General features: G+C 44.7%; 1 protein-coding gene across 2 annotated transcripts; it reads left to right on the forward strand.

Annotated features, from left to right (window-relative positions):
* On the forward strand, positions 1 to 24,019 carry TLE5 (TLE family member 5, transcriptional modulator). Of its 2 annotated transcripts, none has more exons than XM_040417498.1 (7): positions 1 to 318; positions 3,078 to 3,175; positions 5,996 to 6,059; positions 10,529 to 10,573; positions 13,719 to 13,781; positions 17,321 to 17,395; positions 21,639 to 24,019. In XM_040417498.1, the coding sequence occupies exons 1-7, from the start codon at positions 286 to 288 to the stop codon at positions 21,855 to 21,857; spliced, it is 597 nt and encodes a 198-aa protein (XP_040273432.1). In that variant the 5' UTR covers positions 1 to 285; the 3' UTR covers positions 21,858 to 24,019. The 2 variants fall into 2 exon arrangements, with proteins under 2 accessions (XP_040273432.1, XP_040273433.1); XM_040417499.1 differs by having other exon boundaries at positions 2 to 318; positions 21,642 to 24,019.
* Positions 24,020 to 24,229: the final 210 nt, after the last annotated feature.

Below are 24,229 nucleotides of genomic sequence, written 5' to 3' on the forward strand. Positions count from 1 at the left end.
CAAAAGGATCTTGATTAGATTGAGAGCAGGGATCTAGGCGCAGAGCTGGGACAGGCCGGGGCCTGAGGGGAGGGGGGTGAACCGGTTGAAAGAGCGGGGCAAAGCATCGGGGAGGTCTGGGACAGGAAAACGTAGCACGGGCGAAGGAGTGGGAGACAAAGGGTAACCGAGCTTGTCAAGGCCAGGGCTGAGGGCACTGATCTTTGGCAGACCAGCGGGAGAGGCTGGTGCTGGAGGCACTGACACTGGGTACAGGATCTGCACAGACCCGAGCCAGAGTGGGACATGATGTTTCCTCAAAGCAGCAGCCGCCACTCGGTGAGGACAGGCCAGTGCCTTTGTGTATGTATGTATGTGTGTGTGCGCGCATGGATGTGGTGCCTATGTTCTAGCAGGGACCAGCTTCCCTCTCTATGCCAAGCCTTTTTCTTTGTAATGCTTGCAAGTTGCCCATAATTTCCCTGATGTGATGTCTGACCTGCTGCACAGTATATGGCAGATTATCAATGCAGATTTTTTTTTCCATTGCTGCTGAAAGGACATGCGTGTACCCCCAATCCGCGTCTACGGGGGCAGTTTGTGAAAAATGACGAATTATTTTTAGATCTGATCGCTGACGGCTCTCTAATACTTCAGGCACTCCATGTGCTGCTGTAGTACAGGCTTTGCCGTGTGCACAAGGCCTTCGTGGTATCAGATCGGTAATAATTGACATGTCGGGCAGATATATCGGTGGCCCCTGCTATTGGGGTTGACCCGCTGCGGAGATGGCACTTACATATCATCCAATACAAACCCCTAGCAGCTTATGTAATACGTGACCTTCATGTACAGGCCGTTCCTTTAAGGCTACTTTCACACTTGCGTTTGGTGCGGATCCGTCTTGTGGGGGGGGGGTCATCTTGTTTGCTTTAGACTCGGGCTATGGGGTGACCTGGCCGCTTGACGTTGAGGCCTCATGTACATGACCGCATGTGTTTTGCCGTCTGCAGAACATAGATACCAGCCGTTGCATGCTGCCTTTTTTTTTTTTTTTTTTTAAATTCTTGTAGAAATGTTCTATTCGTGGCCGCGGAACAGGCATGCGGATGCAAATCGCACAAGGTTTTTTGCAGCCCCATTGAAAAAATGTGTATAGGGTGCAGACCGAAAATACGGAGCCTTAGATGGCAACCAGCACCTAATAAATAGTGAATGTGCCCAACAGGTTTGGATTTCTTCCGACTTTTGTGTGGCGGCAACTGGCAGGTCACACCGTGACCACCTTACCATGTAGTAAGACGCCATTATAATCTTATGTTGTACCATGTATTGCACCTTTATTTTTGCACTGGACTTTTGGCATGTTATTGACTGTAGAAAACTGCATAAAGAGCGATCCCCTAATATACTGTAGTTATCGCAATCACTTTGAGCGTTCAGGTGATCTACAAGGGGGTTATTTTTTATTTCTTGCCCTTCATTTTCTAGCAGCAGAGTTAGGCCTCCTGCAGGCGACCGTATCCGTTTTGCGGTCCACAAATTGTGGATCTGTAAAATACAGATGTGATCCGTGTGCATCCCGCAGTTTTTGTGGGCCCTATTGTAGAAATGCCTATTTTTGTCCAGAAAAACGGACAAGCACAGGGCACGTTCTTTCATTTTCGGCATGGATGACATCCCATGTGCGGCTCACGTTTTTTGTGACCCCATAGAAATGAAGGGGTTCGGATTTGTTCTACGAAAACTGCAGGCTGAAAACACTTGTGTTTGGTGCGGATCCGTCTTGACTTGCATTGAAAGTCAATGGGGGACGGATCCGTTTTCAGTTGCACCATATTGTGTCAGTGAAAACGGATCCGTCCCCATTGACTTACATTGTAAGTCAGGACGGATCAGTTTGGCTCCGCATCCAGAGCCAAACTGATCCTTATCCATTCAGAATGCATTAGGGCTGAACTGATCCGTTTCAGGGCTCTCACAAACGGTTCAAAACGGATCAGTTCAGCCCCAATGCATTCTGAATGGATAAGGATCCGCTCAGAATGCATCAGTTTGGCTGCGTTTGGTCTCCGTTGCGCTTTTCAGGCAGACACTAAAATGCAGCTTGCAGCGTTTTGGTGTTCGCCTGACGATGCTGAGCCAAACGGATCCGTCCTGACTTAAGCTACTATCACACTGGCCTTTTGAATTCCGTTTGTGAGATCCGTTTCAGGGATCTCACAAACGGTTCAAAATGGATCTCACAAACGGAATTCAAAACGCCAGTATGAAAGTAGCCTCAGTCAGGACGGATCCGTTTGGCTCAGCATCGTCAGGCGAACACCAAAACGCTGCATTTTAGCGTCCGCCTGAAAAGCGCAGCGGAGACCAAACTCAGCCAAACTGATGCATTCTGAAAGGATCCTTATCCATTCAGAATGCATTGGGGCTGAACTGATCCGTTTTGGGCCGCTTGTGAGAGCCCTGAAACGGATCTCACAGGTGGACTCAGAAACGCCAGTGTGAAAGTAGCCTTAGGCTGATGACATCGGTGACAAGATGGACGCCAGTTCAGCCGTGAAGAGGTCTGTGTGTTTTTTCCATGTGCACTGCTAGGCTGAAAATTAGTTTCCAGTATCTCCTAGAAATGGTCCGTGAAAACTACTCACAGAACTCGGATGCCATCCGTATTTCGCACACCCATAGACCTAGTCCAGTGGACGTGTTTGGTGTGCACCACACCATGTCTCTGCGGGTCTGTGGAAAATCGCTGATGTGTAAATAAGCACATTAAAATCAATGGGTACGTGTGCTGTCCATGGGGAACACGAACAGACGTGTGATTAAGGCCTTAATGGAGAGATCGTGATATTACTTTAAGGAATGGTTATTTATGCAATTCCCCGAGGAATTATGAACCTGGCTTTCAAGGTGATGTTTTTTTTTGAAGTATATATACCATAAACGTCTCTTCCCACATGGAACGTGAGCAGCTTTATGAAAGCGCTGTGTACCTGGAGCATTCATTTAAACCCTGCTGGTGTGAAGTGCCAGGGCGGTGGTCGAGCTGTACAAGTCCATTAGCCGTCCTTTCATGTCTCTTCTCTCATTCCCAGGGCTCCTCTCACCTGCCCCAGCAGCTCAAGTTCACCACCTCGGATTCCTGTGATCGCATTAAAGATGAGTTCCAGTTGCTGCAGGCGCAGTATCACAGGTAGGTATATTCCTTCTCTAGCATGCTCCCTTCAGTGTGCTGCGGCCTCCTGCTCATCCAGTCTAATGAGTGCATGCCATCCAGCCCGCATGCTCACCAGGCCCCTTGTATATTCCTCCCACAGACACCTAAATCCTGGCCCGCAGCCAAGGCTCTGCTACTGTAATGAACTGTGCTACGCAACTGTCACTGCAGCTCCCTCTGCTACCTCTGGATCGATCTTACACAGACGTAGATAGGTTTATTTTCCAGGTGGCCATGATCACGTAGATTTGGCCTGTTAAGACCTTCTCCACGTCTTACTCCGGTGGACGTTTTACTAAAATTGGTATATGAAACGCCAATTTAGTCTTAGTAAATCAGTCCTTTTGTGTTTTTCATAATTAACCGTTTTCATGGTCTTGTTTTGGAAGTCTCATACAGCCCCATTCACATTTAGAGTGGAATCCAGGCATTTTCTGGAATTGACCCAGGGGGTTGTATATGTGAATGCAAATGTCCACACTATCTGCCCTAGTACTAAATGAGTGAGCACATGTGTGAAAACAGCGGTAAATGGAACATCTCCAGGGTGATGGCTACATGTGTGAAAGGCCAACTCCAGTAAATCTCCAGACCTGATAATCCGGAAATTTTCTGGAGTTTAAGTGTGAAAACAACATAAGAGTTTTCTGAGAATTTTTTTACTGATAAGCTGTCCTCTGGAAAGGTCATCGGTATCTGATAGTTTGGGGTCCGATTATGCACCACGGCCTTCTCGCAGCTTAGGCGGCATTCACACTGGCGTTTTGGCTTTCTGTTTGTGAGATCCGTTCAGGGCTCTCGCAAGCGGTCCAAAACGGATCAGTTTCGCCTTTAATGCATTCTGAATGGAAAAGGATCCGCTCAGAATGCATCAGTTCAGTCTCCATTCCGCTTTGGTGTCCGTCTGACCAAACTGAGCCAAACGGATCCGTCCTGACACACAATGTAAGTCAATGGGGATGGATCCGTTTTCACCGGCACAATAGAAAACGGATCCGTCCCCCGTTGACTTTCAATGGTGTTCAAGACAGATCAGTTTTGGCAATGTTACAGATAATACAAACGGATCCGTGCGGTTGGATTATCTGAACGGATCAGTCTGTGCAGATCCATGACTGATCCGCACCAAATGCGAGTGTGAAAGTAGCCGTACTAAGCACAGCACCGTACATTGTATAGTGGCTGTGCTTGGTATTGCAGCTCAGCCCCATTCCCTTGGGGCCGAGCTGTTCCTAGGCCACATGACTGATGAACGTGTCGTCACTCGCCCTAGGGAAAAACAGAGCGCCGCTGTCTACTCTAAACAGTTGATAGACAGGGGTCCCGGGTGTTGGACCTCCACCGATCACATACTGATGATCTATCCAGAGGATAGGTCTTCAGTATCAAACTCTGGAAGAACCCTTAAACATAAATCTCTTTCCTGTCCTATAGTTTGGTACAGTGTATCAGTCTAGAATGCAGCATGTTGGCTCACTGAGGATTGCATAGAATAAGCAGTATATACAGATTTTGGGTGTAAATAAGAATATATTTGTTCATTGACAGCAGGAAATCCTGCAGAAAGAACCACAAACATTAAAGTTACATCTCTGTCCATTATATAGTGATGCAGCTTTATTGGCCTGTAGCTCCTTACTACATTAGCGCAAGGATCGGCAACCTATGGCGCTTCGGTTGTGGTGAAACTGACTCCCATCATGCGCAATTGCTTGGGTGTTCTCAGATCTCCCATAGAAGTGAATGAAGCTTGCTGGGAGTAGTAGTTTCACAACAACTGGCATTTTGGCGGGGTGCTGATCCAGGGGTGTAGCTATAGGGGGTGCAGAGGTAGCAGTCGCTACCGGGCCCAGGAGCCTGAAGGGGCCCAAAGACAGTTGTGCCGCATAAGAAGACACACAAAGCACTGAGGGAAGGGGGGCCCAAGCTGAACTCTTGCACGGGGGCCCATGAGCCTTTAGTTACGCCCCTGCGCTGATCCCTGCATTAAATAAATATTAAAGGGGTTGTCTTGCCTCAGACATTGTTGGCATATTGCTCGAAAATGCCACCAATGTCAGATAGGGACCCACACCTATCTCTAGAATGGGCCCCCCAAAGTAAAGGAAAATGTAACTTGTGTTTTAAGTTTGGCGTCTAAAGTTCGCGTTATGGATTCCGCTACCACGGACCCTAACGGAATTTAGAATCCATAACGCGATTCTTCGATAACCCGAACTTTAGACGCCGAACTTAAAACACAAGTTCGCTCAACACTAATGGAGAGCACACTGCACAAGCCCGGCCACAGCTCCATTTATCTATGGGACTTCTGGAAATGAAAGGAGGGCAACAGCGCATGTCTGGTGCCCTCTCGTCACAGATAGATGACATTGGTGGCGTATCCTAGCCATATGCCATGAGACGACCCCTTTAAGTGAAAATGTCTATTATGATCAAGTGATATGGCTGAGTGCGCAAAGAGACGCCTGGAATACTGGGTTACACACTAGGATCACCGCTTGCCGCACGTAATCTGACATTCTCCGTCACATAGCTATCATCTCTACTTATAGATCCGGCCATATAAAGTCCATGGCTGGGATCTAACATCAAATCTACAAATATCAGCACAAACTCGGATGGCTATAAAAAGATCCCATCAATTCTAAAATGTGAGAATTGTAATGAAATTCCTATAGATGGAAAGGACAGGCAGCATTTCCTCTAAATCGGTGCCACATTCTGGATAAATGTCAGCAGGCCGCTCTCCTCACACCAGTGACCCTCTCCTAACAGATTATTTATGTGTTTCAGTCTTAAGCTGGAATGTGACAAGCTGGCCAGCGAGAAATCGGAGATGCAGAGGCACTACGTCATGGTGAGTAGTGAGAAGGAAGAGTGTCGGACATCTTCCTTCTATCATACGTGTCTGTATGCCTCGCCAATGAAGACTGGAGAGCGCTGAATGGCAATCTAAAGGTCACTTACTGCAATGTGTGCACAAAGCTTTACCGGGCTATAGGGGTGGCCTTACAGGTTTTTACAATTTGCACAAATCGGCACGACCATGCTTGGTTCATGAAACAAAGGCTGTGTGCCCTCCGCATCTCCCAGGCTGATGGTAGCTCCTGTCGCCCAAACTGACTGCTAGTAATTTATGATGCAGTCAGTCTGGGTCAGAAGACACGCGGCCGTCGGTCTGGGATATGTGGCCACCAAACGGTCCGTGTTTCCCAGACTGAGCACAGTTGTGTGTGAGACTCCAAAGTGCTTACTTTAGATAGTTGAAATAGTGTATTATCAGGAATATCCAAAATTTCAATGAGCAAATCGCTTTGTGTGTAAGAGATCGCTCAATAAGCGTCCATTCACACGTCCGCAATTTTGTTCATTTCTATGGGACAGCACTTTCGGATCTGCAATTCCGTTACCGAAAAAAATAGAACATATCCTATTCTTGTCCGCAATTGCAGACAAGAATAGGCATATTCTATTAGTGGCGGCAAAATGCGGAATGCACATTGTTGTGTCCGTGTTTTGCGGATACGTGGATCCGCAAAACACGTTGTGGACGTGTGAATGGAGCCTTATATTGCACTGAAAAAGGGGTTGCCATCGAGAGCCGCACACCCTGATGACTGTGACCACATTTTCATTTTGCAATATTGAATAACGGCTGCATGTAAAGACGCGTTTTATCAAAGCCAGCCAAAGTGGAGTGCTCACAGCAACATGTGGCCTTTTGTGTTCAAAGGTTAGGGTGGAGACGGTCAACATTCCTGGTGTCTACCTTAGTATAGAACAGGTGGTCATACAGACATGTAAGGTCTCCTACATAGTACATGTGAATCGGCCTAGTGCAGCTTTCTCAGGTGGTCGAAAATTTAAGCTGCGTATGTTCTAAGTGCTAATTGTACAAAAGAATGGAAAATGATGATGCAACTGATGCCTAACATAATCTTTGCCTGTTAATCCCACCATGTGAACGGCCCTTACCGCAGAATTTTGGTGCAGACAGCAGTGCCGAAATCCTGCCACAGCCGTGTGGTTTCTGCCTCCCATTCTTTTTAATGGGAGGCAGCGCTGAGGAGTTGTGGAGCGGCAGGTTAAAGCCGCAGCTCTGCTATCCTCATAGCTGCCTCCCATTGAAATAAATGTCGGGCAGAAACCTCGCGGCGAAATTTGGCAAAGACACCCGCGCTAAAAGTTCCACGGAGAAGGGCATACCCTTAGGGCTGTGCTACATGGTAGCGTGTTGCTGTCGCGTGACTATTTTAGAGCTGTGATTTAGCTGTGAAAGCACAGCCAGCTCACGCCGAGCAGCAGCGACAAAAATCTGAGATGTCTGGATCTTTTGCAACTATCGCAGTGTGTTGCGTGTTGTATTGCAACACCATTCACAAACCTAACATAAAGTGTAGTGCAACACGTCACTGTGTAGCTGAACCCTTAGAATTGTGTCGTGCCACAATTCATGTAATGCTAATACAATAGTGTCGCAGTGCAGCATGCTGTGACACAATAGTTGCAAAAAATCTAGAAATGCTGCATTTAGTGTCACAAGTCGCATGTTACACGTGGCTTTTACTCTATAGACTGTCGCGTGCTGCTCATCTGCGATTTGGATACATTTTCACAGCCGTAAAATACTCGCAAGTTGCAGACAAGTCGCGCACATGTTTGTGTTGCAAGTAGGGATGAGCGAACTTGTGTTTTCAAGTTCGGCGTACAAGGTTCGGGATATCTAAGAACTCCAGTTTGGATTCCGCTACCACGGAAGATGAGTTATGGTCAAGTTCGCTCAACACGAGTTGCAATACTTTTCTGTGGCGCTGTGTAGACGTAATTTTAGTAGTAGTCTGTTTGATTACAGACATCATAGAGGGGGTTCCTTCTTCTTTGGCTTCCCCTCAATCAGCCAGAGCAGGGGGGCTGCTTCATCATTGTATTACATAAGCGCCCATGGGTCCCATGTAAAACTAAATTTCTTATGAATTGTGTAGGTTCTGGCGGCTTCTCCTGGTAATCGGCTGTGGGGGGGGGGGGTGATTTCGGAAGCGAACATTTCTTACAGATTTGTGCTTTGTTACCTTTCCTCTTTACTCGAGATATACTCAGATCACCAGCAGGACGTACTTTGGGAAAAAAAACTTTTTGCGTTACTCTCTAAACCTATAGAGTAACACATAGGTTTTGATTTCAAAGCTGGACATCTGGTGACACTGATCTCAGGATTTCATGAGCCAAGAAAGGTAAGGCAGGGCAAATTTGTCGGGGCATTTTGGGGGGTATATGAGCTAGTTTGGAAGATGAACATATATAAATTTGTGCTCAGGAGTTTAGTAAGTTGCCTGTCATAGAGCTGACATGGAGACGTCATTCCAGCAGACAGCAACCCCCTGCTTTAGACTTTGGGGTTCTCCCAGTATCCAGTAAAGCACAGCCTCTCTGTTTTACACATGTTTTAACGCAATTTGCTTGATTTTCTTCCCGCTTAAGAGGCCAGCTTCTCATTCGAGGGTCCTTGGCTAACGCCAAGTTTTTGTGACCAATTTAGGAGGCCTCCCTTATTTTTATCCCCTAGGAGAAGCTCTTTACTCTCTCTCAGTTCAGGGCAATTAGGTCTTTAATTATGTCTGCCAAGATGTAGCTGCAGATGTTTAAGCAGCCACCAGTGCTCCTGCTCGGCATTAACCCCTGAGGGCAATTACAGAAACCTTCCTGTTTTTATATGGGGTAATGATCCTTGCCTCCTAAAATCCACCTCTAGGGACCATAATGGCAGTAAGTGTAAACAAGCAGAGCTTGTGCATAGGCATCATTGGCATCGCCCGTATTTCTGCCTGCAGATTCCACAAGCCGAAGATCAGTATGTTTATCTCCTGACCTATGCTGGGAAAGAAGAGGTTATGTTGGATAGCCAAGACTTGGAAGCAGCAGAAACCAGAGTTTGAGTAGTTGAGAGCTGGCTGCCAAAAAAATAAATCCACCTCCCTTCCGCCCCCCTGCTCTTCCCCTCTCAGCAGGTCTCCTGGCTTATCCCTCTCTTGTGGGGTTATGCCATTCATTCACTCTTCCAGACAGCTGCTTGTTAGAGGGTGGGGAGGGGAGAGGGCCAGGGCACAGTGTAAGTCTGACTGCAAATCTTTCTGGGACAAAGAGGTCAGACTTTAGGGAGGAGGTGAAGGGGGCAGCTTCCCAGACGCCAGATTTTTTTTATTTTTTTAACTGTTTCAGGCCCTTTTGTTGCTGTTTGCAAACTATAAAATGGCCGCAACCATAGCCCTGGCAAGGTTATTCTAAACTAGCAGCGTCCATCTTTGTGATCCTAACATTTTGCAGATGCCCAAAGGTGTGAAAGAATTCTCTCACTCTCGGATAGTGTGAAGACTTGTAGACGACCACGTAGCGATTTTGACCATCTGTTTGTAAATTGCCCTTAAACCGGTGCTCTGCCACCTTCTTACCATTTGCTGTCCGATTTCTACATCCGTTCTATATGCAGTAGTCGCCACATGGCGTACACTTCCTTTACGATCAGATTCAGTACATTTTCAGGTTGCTGAATCGTATGTTTGATAGAAGTTGGTAAAGCGTAAATGATCCTCTCATAGAGATGGGTATAAAGGTTAGTCTATGCTTGGTGCTCCCAGTCTGACCAACATATGATTTAAAGGGCTTGTCTGGGGCATGATCTGGAAAGTCTGCCATTACTCCCATGGGTTTCTGTTGCTTTCCTGCATTAAAGATAATGTGGACAGTGTTTGGCTGCAGTGGTCACATGTGGGTGGTCGCAACTTCATCACCACAGGACAGCAACAGAGACTGGCTGGCGCACTGGAGCGGCAGCAGATTCCCCAGCTGAATAATATGTTATTTTGTCATGTCCCATGGTTTTTACCAGATTTTTAAATGTCCCGGACATCCCCTTTAAACTATTTAACTGTAAAATAAAATGTAGTTCTTCCCAGTTATAGGATGGAAGCGAAAAGTACAAAGTATATACCAGTCAAAATATTACCACCAATGTCAGATGGGTGCAGATCTGACCTCTGGGACCTGCACCTATCTCTAGAAGAGTCACCGTGACCGGGAATAGCCAAGCCAGCATTCATCTCCCATAGAAGTGAATGGAGGGTGGCCGTACTTGGGCGGTTCACTTTGGGGGCCCTGTTCTAGAGGTTGGTGCGGGTCCCATCTCTGGAACCCGCATCTATCTGACATTGCTGATTTGCTACCAACGACTCAGATGATACAGCCCCTTAAACGTTGGGGATCCCATCACACTGATGCTTTCTCTTATGTTCATGTATATAACTCATGCTAATTGGTTTTCTCTTTTCCCAGTATTACGAAATGTCCTATGGACTGAATATTGAAATGCACAAACAGGTGAGTGCTTGTCTAGAGGTTTCTGTAGAATCCATAGGAACTCATTGTTCATTTGGGACGTTTCTTAGCAACCATAAAGCTGGTCTGAAATGAACCTTTAAAGAGAGCCTCTCGCCAGCAACCTCCCTATCCAGCTGTTTCCATAGACACATAGCTGTGGTTCACCTGATAAAATCTCAGTTTTTCGTTTGTTGATCTGAGGCTCCGTTCCTGAAGTATGATACTTTTTTCTTAATATGCATATTGGGTATTTGGTGCAATGAGGGCGTCACCATTACTATTGTTGCACCCAAGCTCCACTCCTTTCTGAGGCCAGCTCCTCCCTCGCTGCTTTGCCACCGCTTGGCCCTATCAATAAAAGCAGCCAGGGAGGGGCTGGGCACAGAAGGGGGCCGGAGCTTGAAAGCAACAAGAGCAATGGTGACATCCTCATTGCACTGTATTGCATTGCACAATGCCTGTAGTTGATATTGACATCTGTGTATGTGGTCTTGGAGGCAATTTTGGAAAAATAAATTAACCTCAAATGCCATTTTTGATGACAAACTTTTTTTTTAAGTGGAACTGTCACCTCTCCAGACATGTCTGTTTTAGTAAGTACTTGTGTTCCCCATGTACTAACAATTTAGAGCATCTAATCTTGTGACTAATGATGCGACCTCGATGAGCTGGCACATTGTCATACTTGAAGATGAAATTAGGCCTGTGTTGTTCATGCAGAGGCACAATGACTGGATAAATGATGTTGTTCAAGTAGTATGGGCTTGTCACTGTACCATTCACAAAGTGTACTGACTAGACATACCTGCCCACACTGTAACACCAAAGGCTCGTCTGGTGACAACAGTTAGTGCTCTCCTTGACGTCTCCAACATCAATGGCGGCCATCATTTCTGCTCAGCGTGAATCGATTTTCATCAGTGAATAGCACTGAGGCCCACTTGTTCCTCATCCAGCGTAGATGCTACCTGGCCCATGCAAGACCATGATGCCTGTGCCTGGTGATGTGGTCAGGTACCTTTTGCAGGTCGTACAGCATGCAGACCACGCTGATGTAAGAAGTTTTGAATGGTCTGACGTGGGTGCCTCTCACCTCCCTTAAATGTGCCTGGAGTTGTGTGGCATAAATCATCCGGTTCTGCAGGGCATTGTACACAATGAAGTGGTCCTTGCTGTGGGATGTGGCAAAAGGACGTTCACTTCTGTGTCTTTCTGTGACTCTTCCAGTCTCTCTGTATCTGTGTTGCAACCTGATGATGACACTCTGACAGTGTCATCTCAGTGGCCACTTCTGTCTGAGAATATCCTGCTTGAAGCCTCGCAATGATCATTTGTTAGCGGTCGTCTTGGTCTCATCATATCAAAATGTGAGCAGCATGATGAGGAGGACTGTTTAAATACCAATTCTAATTGAACCAGGAGATTTACTGGGCGATTTAGAGATGTTAGAGAACAGCAAGTTGTGCAAAAAGTACTGAAACACTGAACACCTGGACATGTGCATTCAAAGGTTTAGAGAAGGTCACATTAAGTTCACCTGTAAAGGTTACGGTGGGGGTTCACATCAGCATTATTGAATTCCATTAAAGGTTTCCGTTTTGCATTCCGTCCTAACATTCCATTATAACGGAACCTATAAGAGGCATTCTGTTTTTCTTCGTCCTAATACATGTCTATGGGGGCACATGATGGTTCCGTTTGTTTCCATTATACATGACGGAAAAAATAGTCCCGTCGACAGGACATAAGTGTGTCATAGAGGCACCACGGTGCATGTTGAACTGTTTTACTCAATGTTATGTTATGTGTTGGTTTTTTTACTTTGTTTTTATGTTCACTGCTAACATAATGCTTTCAGTTGTTGAAGCTTGAAATGTTCTGCCCATATTACAGAAATCTCACACACACACATTCTATCACCAGGTAATGAAAGGCCATAGCATGCCAGTCTCAACTGTGCTAGAAACTGTCATACTCAACCCCTGGCTCTGTAATGCAGAAGTGCATGACTATGAGGAAGGGGTTCCACATTGTATTTAGTGATCTGATGTCTGCCGATGAATAATGTGAAAAACGAAAATCAGACATATAGTACATGACAATCTCTTTCTAACAAAGTTAGGACCAGCCTTGTACCTCACATGGATCCAGATATCCTCATTCATCATTGCTCCAATTGTTCTGCTAGATGTATTTCAAGCTGGCAGCTTAGGGAGTGTGTTCTTTCCTCTGCACCTCAGGGGTGTGTCCCTATCTCGGCTCATAGGGAGGTGTCCTTTAAGCTGCATCGCTCTCCTTGTCCTTGTCACAACATCTAACAGGCAATGGAGATGGTGGCAGTTGAAGTATGAAACTGAGCATGTGCGTCCACCTTTACCAAGAAAAAAAGGGGAAAAAAAACAAACAGCAGGTGGCGCTATACAGATTGATTTCGGTGAATAAGTCAGTGACTACGATATATATTTTTACTTACATGCAATTAAAAAAAGTAGATCTTTTTATTTTATTTTTTAGTGGGACAACCCCTTTTAATATAACCGTTCCTGAATGCTGAAGAGTTGTCGGCTGCATTTTGTTTCACACACATACTAGCCACTAGCTTTCCCACTAATAGCAGGATAAGAGCCTGCACGCCATATTATTATAAGATGTCTGTGCCAATCAGTCACTTGGTGGTTCAGATCTGCAGTAAGCTGCTATCTTAAGACCGTTTGCAATGTATTAAAATAACGACATGCAAACTCCTTTGTTCAAGCTAGGGTTTGGCAAAAATCCTCCTTTCGGTCCATTGAATTTGAGGGCGAATAGCATGAAAAGGGTCTGCTAACGTCCTAGTGCTAGTAAGGATCCGAGTCAGGCTGTCCCTGCGCAATGAACGTGTATATTTTGGTGCTGTTATATGGATGTGAATACAGTAGAACTAAAAGCCTGTCATTTACTGATCCGTACAACTCTGTATTTATCCAACACAAGTCCGTTATTAAAAAAGAAAGCCCCAGACCATGTGATTTGTGAACGTTACTCACATGGCAGAGTGGTAATGCCAGGCTTTGCTGGATTTATGAATTCTCTCTGTAGAATTGCTCATTCTTGCCTTATAATAAGTTAATCCATGTGTGGTTTCTCTTCTCTTCCTGTCTACCAGGCTGAAATAGTCAAGAGGTTGAATGGAATCTGTGCGCAGGTGTTGCCTTATCTCTCTCAGGAGGTACGTTTCTCCAGAGCGCTGGTACCAGATCTAGAACTCCTTCCAGGTTTTGTTAAGCTTTTTATTGTATTTAATTCAGTCATTGATACTTTGCGAGTGTAAGGGTGCTGCCACATCAAAAAAAAAAAAAAAAGTTTCCCTTTGCTGCACCATAAATGCAGGTAGGTCGTTGCAAAAAGCCCTTTTTTGTGTTTTTATTTTTGCTGCACCAAAACCACGGCCACGCCATGTGCCAGCACCACATTCAGCGTGTAATATATTGCATCTCTAATTGTTATCTAGTGTCTTGCATTTCGTGGCAACGATCTTAACCCCTTAGTGACCAGCCTGTTTTGGGCCTCACTGACCAAGCGTGTTTCTTCCTCCTTTCATCATCATGTTCCAAGAGCTATAACCTTTTTTATTTTTACGTCTATATAGTTTTGAGGGCTTGTTTTTTGCGGGACAAGTTGTAGTTTTTAATGGTGCCATTTTGGGGTACACACAACTTTCTGATTAACTTTTATTAACTCTTTCTTGGAGGAAAATGGGAAAAACAGCAATACTGCCACTGCGTTTTTACGTTATAAATTTTACGGCGTTCTTTTTTCGGTATAAGTAACATAATATCTTTATTCTCTGGGTCAGTACGATTGCAGTGATACCAAATAAATTTTTCTTTAAAAAAAAGAGATCATTGCTAATCTATTCTGAGTTGCCACAGAAAAAACTTAGCAACAAGCGATCAAAAAGAGCCATTTACTCCAAAATGATACCAATAAAAAATAGTCGTCCTGCAAAAATCAAGCCCTCACTCAACTCCATTGAAAGTAAAATAAAAAAGTTATGGGTCTTGAGAAGCAGCAATGCAAAAATATATTTTTCTTTAAAAAAATTTTTACAAAATTGGCATTGCCGCTTCTCAAGACTGTAAAGCGTTTTTTTTTTTACCACTTAATAGTCCCACAAGGGGCTATACCTATTGTTGCATTTTAATGGCAATGCTATTCTGACATTGACCAGCAGGATGCGCCTACATCAGACCCCAGGCAGCCTTCACACACATCTGCACCCCACGATCGCATTTGTGGGGTGCTGATGGGAGACAGAGGGTCTGCTCCCTCTGTCAGCACTTTACATGCGGCGGGCGCCATTGCCCGCGGCATGTAAAGTGTTAAACAGCCCGGATCAGCACTTCTGCCGGTCCGAGCTGTTAGAGCAGGGCTGTGGCTCTCATGTAAGAGTCAGGTCCCCGCTGCATGGGGGACCCATGCAGCGCTTAGACTGGGCCGCCGTAAAAAAGCGGTGGCCCAGCCTAAGGCCTCTTAGTGACTGCTGTGAAAACACATATGGGTGGTCACTAAGGGTTTATCCAAAGTGTAAAACGTGCCCCACGTGGGGGGCATGAGTTACACTTTGGATAACTGTATGGTTTAATGCCGGGATTCTGCAGCAGCAAAATCCATATTAAATTGTGGAATCCAGCAGGTAAATGATGTGAGATTACATTATGTTCCACCCTCTGCATTACGAAGAGTGAAATCCGCAGTGAGGATTCCGTTGTCAAAATTTTCCTCTGTGTGGATTGATTGTTAAATAAAAATAAAAAAAACTCATGTACTTTGCTGCTGCTGTAATACAATGAAGATTTTCTGCATGCAATTCCACTGCACAAAATCCATACCATATCCTCCCTGTGTGGTCGAAATGATGTTTTTTGGCATCTTGGAATATTTCTGATACAGAAATAGTCATCTAGATTCAATGAATGGTGTAGAACTTTTATTTAGAACCGTTCCCCTTAGGCCTCATACACGACCGTATTTTGTTTCTGTGTCCGTTACGTTTTTTTGCAGATAGGATGCGGACCCACCGTGTGCTGTCCGCATCAGTATGTCCGTTCCGTTGCCCCGCAAAAAAAATAATGCATGTCCTATTTTTTTCTAGTTTGCAGACAAGGATAGGCATTATTACAATGGATCCGCAAAAAAAAGGGATCTGCAAAAAGAACTGATTCCATACGGAATGTCATCCCTTTTTTTTGCGGACCGCAAAACACATACGGTCATGTGCATGTAGCCTATAAAGGGTATGCCAGAATTTTTACATTGATAGCCTATTCTCGGGATATGGCCATCAGTATTAGATCGTCATGGGTCCGACACTCTGCATCCCCATTATTCGGCTGTTTGTGATCCTGGAACTACACAGCTCCATCCATTGTGCAGTGAACGGAGCTTGTAACTGCAGCATTGTTCCCATTCATTTCAGTGTGGGCAGAACTGCGGTTACCAGCTCTACACAATGGATGGAGCTATGTACTTCCGGCGCCACCCCAAAACAGCTGATTGGTGGGGATGTAGAGTGTCGGACTTCTGACGATCTGATGCTGATGGCCATATCCTGAGGACAGGCTATCAATGTTATAATTGTGGAATACTCATTCAAGCAACGTTCCTTAATGTTTCCAAGCCAAGTACCCCGTAATTAATGTAATCAAAGGACCACCAAGGTTATGCCCAAATACTGTGTTTTAGATTAAAGTGCAACTGCCATTCTATTTTTATTTGTGAAATGTATAGGGGCAGTGATGCTGATCATTTTTGTAATATACTTTCATTACTGAAATCGCACATTTCTATTAGAAAAATAGCTCTAAAGTGGCCCATTTTGAGCCTTAGCAACGCTCCTCTGTCTTCTGTTTACATAACAGTGGAGACTGTGTTATGTAAACAGAAGACAGAGGAGCATTTCTAAGGCTCAAAATGGGCCATTTTGGAGCTATTTTTCTAATAGAAATGTACAATTTCAGTAATGAAAGTATATTACAAAAATGGTCAGCATCACTGCCCCTATGCATTACACAAATAAAAATAGAATGGCCGTTACACTTTAAGGCTCCATTCACATGTCCATATAATGGGTCCACATCCGTTCCGCAAATTGCGGAATGGCTGCAGACCCATTCATTCTCTGAGGACAGAATGGATGCGGAGATTCATTATGTGCTCTCCGCATTTCCGAAGCACGCCCCCGATCTTCCGGTCTGCCTCTCCGGAAAAAAAATAGAACATGTCCTATTCTTGTCCGCGGACAAGAATAGGCAGTTCTTTAGGGGTGCCGGCTGGGTGCATTGCAGATCCGCAATGCACTACGGATGTCTGAATGGACCCTAAGGGTATGTCTTTTTGGTTACCGCATAACCAAAGGTTGCAGTGTAGCGGGCTTCCATAGGAATAAATGGCTTCACAGCGCTATTAGCACATTTGCTGCACAAATCACAAAATCTCCAGCAGTGTTGAATTTTTGGTGATTCGCACAATGCAGTCGTAGCAAACCTTCGAATCGCACTGCGGCTCCATTAATTTCTGTGGCAATCATGAGCTTTCTTCCCACATACCTCACTTCCCTTGCCTTATTTTCTCTCTGAGGAAAAGTAAGTTCTAAGTAGCGGAAAATGTAAGAAAAATATAAGTAATGATCTTCTATTCCTGTGCAGTCTTATAAGCCTGGTTTACAAATGCAGCCACTTATACCAATCTTGAATTTTCTACTTGTAGCACCAGCAGCAGGTCCTTGGAGCTATTGAGCGGGCAAAGCAAGTGACTGCGCCAGAGTTGAACTCCATCATTCGTGTACGTGAAAAATATGCTGGGGCTTTTAGATGTTTGATATGAGGTCTTTCTTAGTGTTCCCTTGATCTGAAGACTTAGTTCTCTTTGATACATCAGGCAATGTTCTTGATTACACTAAGAAACTTCTCACCAGTCCAGACATGTTGGTAAGCAGGAGAAGGCTAGATCTGCCAGGTTGGGTTGTTATTCCATCGCCTTACATAATATTGCTGTTACCTGTACATTCAGCCAAGCCAAATGGGTTCACCAGGAGTGGGTTGGGCCCGCAAGCTTCAGCATATTTCTATTAGTATATAGAGAAAAAAGGGCAAATTATAGCTCAGATTTACTGTTTCACACCAGCGAGTTCAACGTATTGAACTTGCAGCGTGTGTCTGCGGCAGCTCCCGGCCTGACCTCCCAGCACTGCCGGGGTTGCATAGCATTATATTGATTTATGATGCTATGTAACCCTTAGAGTTCTAGAATGTATTGGATAACACTGACATAATGCTACAAGAAAATTTAGACTAGAACCTTCAGAATCACAGGTGCATATCCATGAAGCAAACATGATGATAAAAAAGAAAATGGCTGCACACTATTATACATACAAACAATAGAGCTAAGAAATGGGGGTCATTCTAAATAAAAGTGGTACAATACCGACTATAAATGAGTCAATGGAAGCTCTTAGCGCACATATTTGATCAAACGTGTGTCGGGCCCATACTGACATAATGCTGTCGGTGTTATCCAGTACATTCCAGAACTGTAAGGGACATAAGTCATGGCTGTTATATTGTCTGTCTTTGCGACAGTCCAAGAAGCGCCAAATTAAATATTATATATGCATTTGGTGCATTTTACTCCCAATAATTTGTGGTCTAAGATTGGCATATAAAACACCAGTCTAAATAAATCTCCCCTATGTGCCTGCATCTGTCACAGTATGCAGAGGAGACATGCTATTTGTCTTCCCTGCATTTCCCTGTACAAATATCTGTGAAGTTCTAACCTCATCTATCATTAGCTGTCATCTGATCGAAAATTAAAACGTGGTTGGTATGGCTTCCAGAAGAAAAAAAAATAACCTGGCAGATTAAAAGGATTTTCCTGTCTGATTAACATCCTTTATTTGTAAAGGTAGCTGTAACTGTGTAATGTATTATATTTTTTACCCTTATTGTTCCTATCTTCTGTTCTGGGCTGTGCTCACATGACCATGTCCATGGGTGTGTCAAGACTGTAACAGTGGCAGTGATGGGGACTGTCTATGTAACTAATAAAAAATAATAATGGCTGCACACACATATAAGCAGTAAAGCTGAGAAATGGGGATCATTCTAAATTCAAGTGGTACTATACCTACTATAAATGGATCAATGGAAGCTCTTAGCGCACATTTAGATCAAACTTTTGTAACTAGCCGGGTGGGAGGAGCTATAAACTAGCTGGGTGTTGTTAGGGGAGTGTCTATGTAACTAGCTGGTGGGAGGAGCTATAAAGTACCTGGGTGATAGGGGAGTGTCTATGTAACTAGCTGGTGGGAGGAGCTATAAAGTACCTGGGTGATAGGGGAGTGTCTATGTAACTAGCTGGTGGGAGGAGCTATAAAGTACCTGGGTGTTAGGGGAGTGTCTATGTAACTAGCTGGGTGGGAGGAGCTATAAACTAGCTGGGTGTTAGGGGCAGTGATAGGGGAGTGTCTATGTAACTAGCTGGGTGGGAGGAGCTATAAACTAGCTGGGTGTTAGGGGCAGTGATAGGGGAGTGTCTATGTAACTAGCTGGGTGGGAGGAGCTATAAACTAGCTGGGTGTTAGGGGCAGTGATAGGGGAGTGCCTATGTAACTAGCTGGTGGGAGGAGCTATAAACTAGCTGGGTGTTGATAGGGGAGTGTCTATGTAACTAGCTGGTGGGAGGAGCTATAAAGTACCTGGGTGTTAGGGGCAGTGATAGGGGAGTTTCTATGTAACTAGCTGGGTGGGAGGAGCTATAAACTATCTGAGTGATGGGGGAGTGTGTATGTAACTAGCTGGTGGGAGGAGCTATAAACTAGCTGGGTGTTAGGGGCAGTGATAGGGGAGTGTCTATGTAACTAGCTGGTGGGAGGAGCTATAAAGTACCTGGGTGGTGTTAGGGGCAGTGATAGGGGAGTGTATGTAACTAGCTGGCTGGGAGAAGCTATAAACTAGCTGGGTGTTAGGGGCAGTGATAGTGAAGTGTCTATGTAACTGGGTGGGAGGAGCTATAAACTAGCTGGGTGTTAGGGGCAGTGATAGGGGAGTGTCTATGTAACTAGCTGGTGGGAGGAGCTATAAACTAGCTGGGTGTTAGGGGCAGTGATAGGGGAGTGTCTATATAACTAATTGGGTGGGAGGAGCTATAAACTAGCTGAGTGTTAGGGGCAGTGATAGGGGAGTGTCTATATAACTAGCTGGTGGGAGGAGCTATAAACTAGCTGGGTGATAGGGGAGTGTCTATGTAACTAACTGGGTGTTAGGGACAGTGATAGGGAGTGTCTATGTAACTAGCTGGTGGGAGGAGCTATAAACTAGCTGGGTGTTAGGGGCAGTGATAGGGGAGTGTCTATATAACTAGCTGGTGGGAGGAGCTATAAACTAGCTGGGTGTTAGGGGCAGTGATCGGGGAGTGTGTATGTAACTAGCTGGGTGGGAGGAGCTATAAAACTAGTTGGGTGTTAGGGGCAGTGATAGGGGAGTGTCTATGTAACTAGCTGGGTGGGAGGAGCTATAAAACTAGCTGGGTGTTAGGGGCAGTGATAGGGGAGTGTCTATGTAACTAGCTGGTGGGAAGAGCTATCAACTAGCTGGGTGTTAGGGGCAGTGATCGGGGAGTGTGTATGTAACTAGCTGGGTGGGAGGAGCTATAAAACTAGTTGGGTGTTGGGGCAGTGCTGATGCTGTGACAGACAAAGGAGTGCATGATGGGTTTGTTTGGATACAACAAAGTGCTACATACAGGATGTCTGCAAGTGAGAGTGGTTTGTTTACATGGTGACTATGGATCAGGAGGGTCCAGTTTGGAGGGGGAAAAAAGCAACTACATGAGTATATCTGTTAAATACCATAGCAATCCTGGAAAACCTCTAAGTTTTTGTGCTACTAAAGGGTTTTTCTCATCTATTCATCAGAATAGCTGTCATATGTGATGGTGGCTGAGGTTGTGGAAACGGCCGAGTAGGCTGTGGTACAACGGTTTCTCTAACTCTTATAAATGTGAAAGGGAGTGATGGAAACGGTTTAGCACAATGAGGTATGCTGTCTCTGTAGCTCCTATTCACTTCTATAGGAGTTACAGAAACGGTGTAGCACAGCTCACTCAGCTGTTTCCATCGTTCTGACCACCGCTGGTTGTTGCATACGATCAGCACACCCCTTTAAAGTCTGCTTGCACTGTACCATTGTCTGAATCAGGAGACCCTCATAGGTTGCCATCAGGAAAAAACAATCGGGCAGGGTTGACTTTTACCTCATCTATTGGTTCCCAGATCAATAATAAACTTCCTCTATTACCCAAACTAATGCATGTTTCCCGAGCTGGAACTGCAAATTGTTCTAATAGTTATTCATATTTTATTTATAAAGCATTAGAATCTGAGTGTCATGAACAGCTTGAGAAGAACATTCTCTGCCACCACGATCTTAGATTATAACCAGTAATAAATGGGTAGTATTGCACCTAAGGTGTCCAGATCACGATTTATTATTTTACCGCTGTCATTGCTCAGAGCTTCTCTGAAATACATTGTCAGGACTGCTGTGCATGCGCACAGGAGTCCTCTCCATTATGTTGGCTTGGCACAGCAGTCCTGACTGTGTATTTCCGCGCAGCAGTGGTAGAGGAACGGGAGCAGTAGGGAAATAAAAAAAACTGTGATCTGGACTGCTCATCTACAGTAGTAGACATGTATTACTGCACATAATAGTCCAAGGTTGTGATGACTGATTCCCTTTAAAGGGTAGCTATACTTTTGACATAGTGACGTGTCAGAAGTTCTGATCGGTGGGACTCTGGGTGTTGAGACCTACTCTGAGCGCTTGGCACTTCTGTTTTTATCGGCAGAGTATCAGGTGTGCAAATCCATAGAAAGTATCACCGTCCAGATCTCCCATCAACACTTCTGACATGTTACTATTAAAACATGGACTGGCAGTTTTAGTTTCCTTTTGTCGCTCTTTCTGGCAGCGATGACTGTCCAGGCTGACATGTTTTTTTAATTCATTTTCCTTTCATACAGCAGCAACTTCAAGTTCATCAGCTGTCCCAACTCCAGGCCCTTGCCCTCCCGCTGACGCCACTACCTGTGGGACTACAGGGGCCCTCTTTGCCTGTCAGTGCCAGCAGCGGGCTTCTCTCCCTGTCTGCACTGGGCTCCCAAGGACATCTCCAGAAGGAAGACAAGAATGGTCACGATGGAGACCCTCGGCCTGATGATGATGGTGACAAATCAGATTAAAAACGGATGAAAACGAGATGGATAAAGGTGCAGCGCAGTAGTAACTCTAGCACTGCCAGGTGGAGTTACATTGTAGAGCCTTATCCCATCATGCACTGGAACAGCTTCTTGTGTCCAAGGGTTAATAAAAGCAGGACACTGACAGCCGAGGGGGTTAACGCATTTCTTCACACTGTATATGTATGTGTACATATATGGAATGTACCGCGAACTGTATTGTAAATTGGCTTATTTGACTTCTACTAAAAGCACAACCCCCATCTTTTCTACAGAGTTTACCTTTCCATGGTGATCCATTAGTGTAGTGCTTATTTTAAATGCAGCTATGGAGCAAGATTATTTGAAGGCTATTGTGAGGCTTCCTTGCAGAGGTTTCGATTATAGACTGTGGGGAGAAGATTTTAGCTGGCCCCTTATTTACTGCTGTGTAATTGGCTTTCTTTCCACCTCTCCCTTGTCGCATGGCAGTAGAATGTAATCCAATAGAGAACGAGTGGGGGCCATTATAAAGTGCACCCATCCACCACTCGCAATAGAGGAGGTTGTTCTTTGTGCTGTATTTTGGGAAATGCATTGAACTTCAATTGATGTGAAGAAATTACCAACACCGGCCCCTTGAACCTTGGAGCGGCCGCTGGTTTTTCAAGGTTTAGGGACAGGCACACTAAGTCCTTTTTACTCATTTTTGAAATTAATTATGAAAAAAGGAAGCTCATTTAATATCATACAAAGTAGAAGTCAGACATCATTCTGCAGGACGGTGGTTTTTACTTTAAAGGGGTTGTCTGAACAATGGCTCAGATCGGTACCAAATAAGTGATGCTCGCCGATCCTTGTGGCACTCCGGTTCTGACACTTCCCGGTTCCCTACTTCCTGGCAGCTCTCGACACACAGGAAATCACTGGTCGCTTTTCGTGTGTCCCATGTAAGTAGGTCACATTTCCTGTGGGCAGAGACTGGCAGGGACCTGTGGAAGAACAAGAATGGGAGCGCTAGAGGATCGGTAAGGTGAGTACTGTATTATTTTACACTGGTCCAAGCCTGTTTACAGGACAACCCCTTTAAGTTACTTCACGACCGATGCCTTCTTGCGGCACATCCATAATAAGTTCTTGTTCAGTTCTGTTGGTTTCTGTGCTTTTCTAAAATTTGGGTGAAGGGAACTTTTCAGATAGCCCTCCACCTTTTACTGAGTATTGCTCTAGCTTCTACCATTACTTGGAAGATATTTTTCTAATTGCTGACAGGAAGGATTATTTATTTTTTATGGGAATAAAATGTCATCCTTTAGTTTTCAGTGATATTAAAGGTTTATCGACACGTAGAACCCATTTAATGCCCAATAAAAGCTGCATCCCATTATAACAGAGGCATGGACGGCCTTGGAAGAACGTTGGTCCTGTTAAGGCTGCCGTTTCCAATAAATGTTAGATTTCTCTCACTAGAGTGGGTTGTCCAGTGTTATAAAATGGTACTCAGTTGACCCTACGTGACAATTTGGTCCCCAGACTGCACTCTCAAGGAATACATATTGATTTTTTTTGATTTTTTTTTTTTACACCCAGTAGCTGCTATGGTAACCTACTCATAGTAAAAGCTACACTTAGTCCACCGCGGTCTCCAAGATCTCCGCTCAGGTTATACCGGTTCAGCAGCATTACTCTGGTGCCATTCAATAATGCCAAAAGCCCCTTGAACATTCAGTAGCCCCCATTAGTAAATTAATATTGTTAATTCTTTACTGTGGAAAGGATTAGAAACTCGGTCTCTGCAAAATGGCGCTGCATCTTTAATCCCAATACAGGGAGGAAGAGGAGTTTAAAAAAGGTAAAATAACTACCCTCTGTTTACCAAGACATTGCATGGCAGTGTGGAGGTTAAAAGTAATTCAAATAAAGGAAAATATATAAAACCCTTCCATATATTTGTAAGGTAGCGTGTACCCAGACCAGGTGTGTGCTCTGTACATAGTCCTGTAGAAATGCTCAGATGCCTCCTTTATATTTTCTTATTTCCTTCTTTTTCTTTTTCTTTTTTTTTATGTACTTTTTTATTTTTATTTCTTTTTTTAATTCTGTGTCTGATCACTGACCATGTTGATATTCTGTGTGGAGGGTGTGACTGTGCCTTTTTCAATAAATTGTTTCAATGCCTGCTCAGACTCTATGCCTCTTAATTGACGATTGGATTCATGTAGTAAAACATGCATAATAGGTGGCTTTCATTGCCATGTCACGGTTGCATTTTTTTTTTTTCCCAAACAGACCCATTGATTTTCAGTGCTGCTTCCAGAACTGGCTTAGTTGCCCATAGCAACCAATTCCACTTTTTCATTTTTCACTGTTCTTTTCGAAAATGAAAAGTGGAATCT

Source organism: Bufo bufo, chromosome 2, assembly GCF_905171765.1.
Source record: "Bufo bufo chromosome 2, aBufBuf1.1, whole genome shotgun sequence".
Taxonomy (NCBI): domain Eukaryota; kingdom Metazoa; phylum Chordata; class Amphibia; order Anura; family Bufonidae; genus Bufo; species Bufo bufo.